Consider the following 8,630-nt stretch of genomic DNA (forward strand, 5'->3'; position numbering starts at 1 on the left):
GGCTGACAGAAAACGCCCTCATAACAGGTGGAGTCACAATGGCAGATTCAGGATTTATAGGCCGTGGGTGCTTCACTGATTTTAGTATAAATTTAAAGTGGTGAAACTTGATTATAGTGGATGTTCATGATCAATTATTGAATTTTTAAGTATTTTCTATCCGAACATAAAATAATTTGGCCAAAGCCATTGGGTGCTTCACAAGATCCGGATCTAGGACAGGTGTCCAAAGCAGAACATAGGATCCCTCCTCATGTAATACTTTCTGCATTTTGATTGGTGGAAGGTGTCAACTTTTGTTGCCAATTGGACCTAGTAACCCCATTACGTGTAACAAACACTTAATCCCATTTCATCTGGTTAGGGTTTCATTTGGGCCAAATCCCAGAAGGATAAGCAAAACAAGCATTGGCACAAACTGCAGGCATATTCCTCATATTCTTCCTCGTACATCCAGCTTCCCATTTTCATTATCAGCTCATCTATAAACAAACAAAACCACCAACTCAAATTTAAAAAAGAAGGAACAATCTTTGATATACTCAAGTCAAAAATCAATCAATTAATCAATCATGGCAACTTCTCAGATTTTGCAGACAGAACAAGATCTTCTCATGATGTCTTCCCTTTTTGATGATCCCAAAGGTGCAAACTTTTGGTTACTTTTATTTTGTAGTAGAATTCAATATCTAACAATTTATGATTTTATTGGATTTTTCAGATTTATTCCCCTTTTTAAAGTGAATCTTGATTGGCTTATGCTATGTTTAGTTCATTTTATTATTATGGGCCTGAATCCAACTCTATACTGCTACTTTGTGTTGTGATTCTCATGGTAATTTGGAAAAATCAGTAATTTATTCCCAAGGGATGGATTGCAGGAGAAAATGTGAAGTCCCGAGGGATAGCTATCGAGAAAAAGATCGAGTTTCTTGAAAGCTTGGCTGGAAAAGTAATTTTCTTTGCATCTATTTTTGGCAGTCAATTTATTTTTATTGACTTAAATACTCATGCCCACTTATCATTTTGGTAATTGCTATTGTGATCTCAGTGTTTGAGATTAAAGGGTTTGTCTATTTTGTATATGCAATTCATATCGTAGCTTGATTGGTAATTTTTGGATAAGTAGATGATTAGCTCCTCATTTGGTTTAATTCGACATGCTTGGTGGAGCGACCATTATAATAGTAGTGTTTAGGGTTGGGTAGTTTCTTTGCATTTTGAAAACTTGAATCTAACATGGGTTTCCAAGATTCTTTTCTTGTTTATCCAGCTAATATGTATTTAGATGTTGTATATTCCGAGTTAAATATGCCAAAGGTATTTTCATTTCAGGTCAGCAACAGGAGATCCCGCAGATGGTTGAACGATCGTCTTTTAATGGAACTTGTTCCTCGTTTAAATGCAGAAGAAATTAGAGGGCTGTTTGCCCCACCACCTTTTGGTAAGATATTTTTGGGTGTGGTATTATTCCATAATTGATCATTTACTGTTCCAAGTGATGTACATTTTACCGTTGGTTACTTTTGGAAGGAAGCTCTGGAGATAGTTCGTCACCTTCCCTAATACTGATAAAACATAAGGTGCTCAGTTTACACTGATAAAACATAATGGACCCTATGCAGCGCGAATTTGGATTAGTCGGGCCAATGGGTTCCGGATACCATATGGTTATACAAAAAAAGCATCATTATCTGAAGAGAAAAAAAAAAATAAAAAAAAAAAACTAACATGAGTCAATTTGGATAAAGCTTGTGGCATCAGAGCTGGATATGCAGTTTTAATTATCTTTTGGTACTACAAGTAGTTCTTAATATTCTAGCTACTATTAGTAGAGGTTAAGTTTCTGCATTCATTGTCTCTGCTCTTGAAGCAACAGAAAATACATTTTCTAGCAAAGAGGATGCCTGCCTGGCCAAGATTATTTAGCACAATGAATTTTGCACATACACTTCTTTCTTGTTAAAAGAAAAAAAATATTAGCATACATACTGCATGGAGAGTTTTTTTTTGTCCAGGGAACAGTTGTATCATTCTTCATCTTTTGCTCTGAACATGATACGATCGTGCATATATGTCTTCTATGTCACGATTTGTTTATTTTAAAGAGCACAAAATATGTTAATATTAATTAGGAAAACAAGAGAAAGGAAGAAATGCCATATCATTGCACCAAAAGTGATGAGGGCTTTGAGTTCAAATATCTTGAAGTAGAAGCAGAAGTGCATATGTTTTCCAGCAGGGTTATGAATGTGATAATGGTCCAGTTATAACTCATGGTTGTGATTTACATACATTTCATCTTAGTCATATAGAAGCTCTTCGTCTGTTCATACTCTTTTGTCAATTATATATAATCTTCAATTAAACTTTTTTTTTTCTTTAAGAATAAGTACTTTTCCATTGAACTTATTACACGCTAAATTTTATTTCTGATATTAACATATTAATATTTCTTTTTCTGCAGGTGATGATGTGCCACTCTCAGTATTTTGCTTGACGAATGTGGAGGAGTGGGACAAATTCAGGAATATAGACATGGATAAGGAGGTTATTATGTTTTCCTGTTTCTTTAAAGTGTATTTACTTCCTAAAAACCTGGCAACATTTACTTAGAGTAGTGTTTATAGTAAAAACGATGACTTCTTTCGATGTTATGTATTTTCATCTCCTTCTTTTTTGATAAGCATGCATTCTTTCCTTGGGAATGATTTCCTTAGGACAACCTAGCGATATGAAAGGCCTGCTGTTACTTCATAGTTGAATTGAACTACTTATTAAAGCACAATTCATTATTGATTAATAATTTTACTATGTGACATTCATGATTAACTCTTGACGTAGTATGTCTTCACCCCTCTGTTTCAAAAGTTTGCATTTTTATTTAATTCAACGTAGTGACTTGGAATTTGACTTGTGATGTTGCAAAATTGTCTTATGGTCTTCTATATGCTCTTATTTGGTTAGGCTACCATAATGGATGCTCTTGAAGGCAAAACATCGAAGCGAAAAAATTGCGTGGATAATGATAAGGTTGCGGTGTTGACTGCATGGCACAGAGTGGATTGTCGAACAAGAGAGGCACTTCGACGTAACTTTCTCCCTGAATTGGTCAGCAGCTATGAGGTATTATTCCTGAGAATTATTGAACCCCTTGTCTTCAATTTGTTCTTCTGTATGCGTTGTTCTTATGCAAATGTTATTTAGCCATTGCATCCGTCATTGTTCTGAAGGTGTTGCAACAAACACCGACTTGATCTGTAATAAGGTTCTGATAGAAGTTTAAGCTTGTTGAGCCTCCAAGGGAGGTGGCCGGTGATTGCTGAGTTGAAGTGACAACCTTGGGAATCCATATTGGAGTTCCAGTAGAGCCGACAATGAACTCTTCTCATCTATCTAAGTTCATGGGGAGAGTTACCTCATACTTGTGCCGGTAGGAGGTAGCAGGTATCCCACGGATAGTCGAGGGCGCACGCTGGCCCGAACACCATTGTTATTAAAAAAGAAAATTTAAGCTTGTTCTGCGGGCTAATTGGTTTACCTTGGGATTACTGGAGCTGCAAAATAGTCTACATGCTCACGTGAAACAACTTAGATGTCTACTCCTTCGTACTCGAGTTGGAGATTAGTGTAATAAGAAGAAATAACAAGGATTTTCTTTTAGGCTTGGCTATAAACTATAGTTTGAAGGTGGGGAATGGGTCCATGCTTGCTGTAGCATTAGGAGTGTGCCAAGCCAAGTTATGTACTTCATTTGTCATGTACAACTGTTTCCCTTTTTATGGAATCATCTAGGTGGCTGCTATCCTTTTATGCCCTGTTTCCTCTTCCCTTTCATGTCTTTTAGTCGGTGTAGATCTTTTTGCTCTTATAACTTGTGGGATAAACTCTTAAATAACCTTACCCCCGGTGGTATTTCTGATTGTCCATAGGGTTTGATTTTTACATTTTCATTGTTTTATGCTGCCTCCAACTGTTTTCTCTTCCCCTTCTTTTGTTTCTGTTTGTTAACAAGAGTTTTGGATATTTTACTGTAGCAATGTGTACGAGCATTTGCGGAGAGTGGTGATGGAGAGGTGCTTGTGCTACGGGTTCAAGACCCCTTCCATCGGTTATTGCTGCATGGTGTTTGTGAGGTATGCTTTGTGGAGCAATAAATGTTTACATTTCCTCATTGCAGCACTATGTCATATATGTCATAATAACATTGAGCACTGCTTCAACTTCGGGTCTGACGTGAGCGTTGAACTTGGGAATTTGGAATAGCTGTAGAACAGCGCCTCTAGATGTTCAAAGTTGTATTGTTAAGTAAGAAGAAAATCATCTGCATGGTCTCAGGATATGTTGCCTTTACCTTACAAGAGAATGCACATATGACGCTAATCTGATGTGTTATGTGGACTAATCTTTTATGGTCATCTTATAGGCTTACTTGTGTTTTAACAGTTCTACAACCTGGTCTCCGTAACAACCTCGCAAACAGAAGGCAACAAGGCTGTGAAAGTGACTAAGATAAAGAAGAAGAAGAAGGCGGGTTCAGCTGATATTCCAAACATTACACTCTGCAACTTTCTGAAGATGGCAAAAGAAGGGTTCTGGTGATTCATTTCGCCAGGATCTAGCCCTTGTATCATTACTATGTTGTGCATCATCTTAATTTACTCATTAACATCAAGTATGGTTGTTCCCTTGGCAATTCCGACGACTGTAATAAATTAATGACTTGAATTGTGGGTGCTTCGTGTTTGGAAATGTCTTATTTCTAGGGGCACCTGTCTAGGGATGGTTGTAAGGGGAATCTAAATTGCTTTGTATATATTGCAGAAATAAACATACCTTGTGATTATTACTGGATTTCTTCCTTCTCTGCTCTGTTCATTTTTCTCAGATCTCAAGGGTCCTATATTGTGGAGGAAACAAAAATTTCTGCCTCGCTTAGTAGAAACCTATTAGATAGTTTACTGTGCTGAACGACTTATAGAACATAGATGTGCGGAACTTGGTACAAACCATATATCTTTGGCGTTTCAGTTCTGGAAAGAATAACATGGTGGATATCTTGTACTTGAGAGTTGGTATTGGCCAAGTAAAAGAACTAGTATAAAGAAGATAACCTGTCAATGTATCCGAGAACAGCCATAGGGAAGTTATTCTCTTTAGTCGCCTCTTTCTCTGTTCGTGTGACAATAACAAGCAGCCTATCGTAATCTCACAAGTTGAGTATGGAGAGAACAGTGTGTGCGCAAATTTTATCCCTACCTTGAGAAGGTAGAGAGGAGAGTAATAAACAGAAACAACAACAAGAATATAAAAAACCGAAAACAACAAGTAGTGACAGAAATTTACGAATAACAAAATACAAGACTAATACTAATACTACTTATTAATTTTCGACCTCCACACCTTCCTATCAAGGATAATACCTCGGTAAGCTGAAGCAGTATTATGTCCTGTCTAATCACTTCGCCCACTCTACTTCTCCTCAAACCCACCAAGGCCAACCTCTCACATCTCCTTACTTGGGCATCTGCGCCTCACAACTTTACATGCCCGAACCATCTAAGTTTCGTTTCCCGTAACTTGTCATCCACTAGGGCTATTCCCACATAGTCGCGAATAGCTTCATTCCTTATAAGTAGTTGAAAAATATAAGTAGCTAAGTATTTGTTTGTCTTGTTTTAAGCTTACTTTTATTTTGGCAAGGGAGTAGGAATCCACAACAACTACCAATGACTAAAAATAGAACTTGAAAAGGTAGTGTCAAAATGAGATCAAATAATGCAAGTTATTGATATAGAATCATATATGATATTCTTAATTACTGATGGTCGCAGTCGCCGGCTAAGGTTCACTCTGTATAGTCAATGAGGAAAGAATAAAAAAGAAAGGTTGGCAAATGCAGTTCGATGTTCGGTAACTAGATCGCCAAGAGCCATCTATTGACTAAGTGACCTTGCGGCTGCTTTATGAACTAGTATAAAATCCTCAATATCTCGTGCTTATACCAGACCACCAATTTTTTCCTTAGACTAATCTTGTTTGTTTATTACAATGGCCATGAAACCCGTGAAGTACTGTGTGGTAGGTAATTTCATTTATGTTTCTTGAATGGTATTTTCATTAATTGTTTGAAATGGTTGTTGAAATCAGGTGGATGCCTTCACTGACGCAGCATTCAAAGGGAACCCAGCAGCAGTTTGCTTACTAGAAGAAGAAAAAGATGACAAATGGTTACAGTCTGTTGCTACTGAGTTCAATATGTCTCAAACTTGTTATCTCACTCCAATTACCCTAACTAAGGCTAACCCCACATTTGGCCTTCGTTGGTTCACTCCAGTTACTGAGGTCAGCCTATCTAGCTACCTCCTCTTTCAATTTCAAAACAACTGTTACTCAATTCTCCTTAGCTTTAAATTTATTCCGCTCTCTTATTTAACACTAGGAAGGCAGTATGAATTACCCTTCGATCCTTTCTACTTGATCTATTTGGTAATGTTGTTAAAGTAGCAAACAAATTTGGACCTCTTCCTGAAATTTTGTTTATCTTACTGCTTGCCTTTCTCTGGATTTATCCTGCTAGTGAAAGTATACATTTAGGCAATACAAGTTTGGAGCTCATCTTTCTGAAAATTTGTTATTGGAAAAATGGAAATCCATAAGTTTGAAAGTGTTTCATAAGTTTCACTTTTTAGCAAGGAATTTCATTTGTGCTTTGCAGGTAGATCTATGTGGACATGCAACGCTAGCAGCAGCACACTTTCTATTTGCCTATGGCTTTGTTAAAACTGATACGATTGAGTTTTCAACAAAGTCAGGAATTTTAACTGCCAAAAGAGTTCCAGAAGCCCACGCTCCAAATTCTCAGGACGACTGGCCAACAGGTTACTCAATTGAATTGGACTTTCCTGTTTTAAAAGTAGCCGAGACCAATTTTGCTGATGTTCCTGCAGTTTCAAAAAGCTTGAATGGTGCATCTGTGGTTGAGATGATTGAGACATCTAAGAGTGATCTTTTTGTACGTATTTCATCTGGTATTTCCTTTTGTATTTACACAAGTGCATAAGATGAAAATTCATGTAAAAGCAACTCATGCAAGTCTCTCTTACAAAGGTACAAACATGGACATTCAAGAAGGAATTTTTTGTTCCATTCTTTTGGAAAAAAATGATGGGGTAAGCTGTCTACATCACACCCCTTGGGTTGCAGCCCTTCTTTGGACCCTGCATGAATGTGGGATACTTTGTGCGCCGGGCTGCCCTTTTCTTTTGGAAAAAAAAGACATGAAGAGGTGCTAGATAAAATTAGTAAAAATTAGCCCTTCCTAGTGAAATGAAGATAATTCATGGTGATTTTGCAGATTTTACTCCCATCAGGGGAGGCAGTGGTCGAATGCCAACCTCAGTTTGATCAAATAAAGAATTTCCCTGGCAGAGGAATAATAATAACCGGACCTGCTCCACAGGGTTCTGGCTTTGATTTTTATAGTCGCTTCTTCTGCCCAAAGTTCAGAATTAATGAGGTAATTTCTAGCACTTGAATCTACTGTGAGCATGTACAATATTGCGTTCAAGCAGATCATCTATATGTAAACATCTATATGTTTGTATAGCTGATGCTTCTTAGATGTCTCACCTGTTCTCTTCGTGCACATAATTTTTTTTTTAAACAAAACTTTTCAGGATCCTGTTTGTGGAAGTGCTCATTGTGCTTTGGCTCCTTATTGGCGTAAAAAGCTTGCCAAATGTGACTTTGTTGCTTTAGCGGTACTTCCTCTCTTCTTCCAACTTCCTTTATCCCCCTTATCAGGAACCAAATGCACAGGCTGAAATTCTTATTCATGTGTGGACATGCATTCTGGAACTACTTATACTAACCACATAGCTCTATTTGCCTTATTGATTGGTATTGTTTTGTGGTTCAGGCCTCACCTAGAGGTGGCGTCGTGAAAGTGCATCTTGACGAGGAGAATCAAAGGGTATTTCTGAGAGGGAAAGCTGTTGCTGTCATGGAAGGTTCTCTTCTAGTATAATGTAGCTAGGAGACATCATAAATTTAATAAATTGGTGGAAGTTTGTGTTTTCTTGAATGAAAACACCACCAACTTTCTAAATTATCTAAATTGGTTTTGGTTATGTACTTCACTGTGACTCTTGGAGCATTTGTAAGTTTCCAGTGTGTTTAAACATTTACTTCTGTAGTTCTATGCTATGTTTTCATTAATAAAATCTCCATCTTTTCAAACCATTATCTGATCAGAGGGATCCAATTCTGGCTCATTTACTGAGTTTTCTATAATGAACTTCGCATACCTGCAAGTAGTGCACAGTTTGTACTATCATCAAAGTTGATGCAATAGATTATTTTACATTAGGCCTCATTTTTTTTGGTAAGCTACTGATAAAGAAGGAATTCAAGTCCTTTAATTATGTAACAATATTTTTTCATTGGCAGCAAAATCGGACAGAGACCTAAGCCCATGCTTTGTTTAAACAATTAAAAGGAGGTCTAAGATCGTTTCTTCTTTTCCAAATCCTCTTCTTTGTTTGGATACTTATTAAATGCGACAGTACTTGACATCGGATCTGTTGAACCATAAAACTTAGAACACTTTTATTTGATGCAAAACCAAA

At 37.1% G+C, this 8,630-nt stretch overlaps 1 protein-coding gene across 6 annotated transcripts; it reads left to right on the forward strand.

The window, feature by feature from the left end:
• The first annotated feature begins 321 nt into the window (after positions 1-321).
• Positions 322-8,244, forward strand: LOC104090905 (uncharacterized). Of its 6 annotated transcripts, XM_018769016.3 has the most exons (11): positions 331-645; positions 882-952; positions 1,336-1,444; positions 2,468-2,550; positions 2,968-3,126; positions 4,038-4,136; positions 6,151-6,345; positions 6,719-7,015; positions 7,358-7,519; positions 7,680-7,763; positions 7,922-8,244. In XM_018769016.3, the coding sequence occupies exons 1-11, from the start codon at positions 573-575 to the stop codon at positions 8,027-8,029; spliced, it is 1,440 nt and encodes a 479-aa protein (XP_018624532.1). In that variant the 5' UTR covers positions 331-572; the 3' UTR covers positions 8,030-8,244. The 6 variants fall into 6 exon arrangements, with proteins under 6 accessions (XP_009594395.1, XP_018624532.1, XP_070044681.1 ...); XM_009596100.4 differs by lacking the exons at positions 6,151-6,345; positions 6,719-7,015; positions 7,358-7,519; positions 7,680-7,763; positions 7,922-8,244 and adding an exon at positions 4,447-4,846 and having other exon boundaries at positions 322-645; XM_070188580.1 differs by lacking the exons at positions 6,151-6,345; positions 6,719-7,015; positions 7,358-7,519; positions 7,680-7,763; positions 7,922-8,244 and adding an exon at positions 4,447-4,846 and having other exon boundaries at positions 375-645; positions 1,321-1,444.
• The last annotated feature ends 386 nt before the right edge of the window (positions 8,245-8,630 follow it).

The sequence above is a fragment of the Nicotiana tomentosiformis genome, chromosome 1 (genome assembly GCF_000390325.3).
Source record: "Nicotiana tomentosiformis chromosome 1, ASM39032v3, whole genome shotgun sequence".
Lineage (NCBI taxonomy): Eukaryota > Viridiplantae > Streptophyta > Magnoliopsida > Solanales > Solanaceae > Nicotiana > Nicotiana tomentosiformis.

Bases quoted from the DNA above. Each gene is read 5' to 3' on its own strand.
- LOC104090905 (XM_018769016.3), top strand. From the start codon at position 573: ATGGCAACTTCTCAGATTTTGCAGACAGAACAAGATCTTCTCATGATG. The intron at 7,016-7,357 runs GTACGTATTTCA...GTGATTTTGCAG, and splicing joins CATCTAAGAGTGATCTTTTT to ATTTTACTCCCATCAGGGGA. The intron at 7,764-7,921 runs GTACTTCCTCTC...TTTGTGGTTCAG, and splicing joins GTGACTTTGTTGCTTTAGCG to GCCTCACCTAGAGGTGGCGT.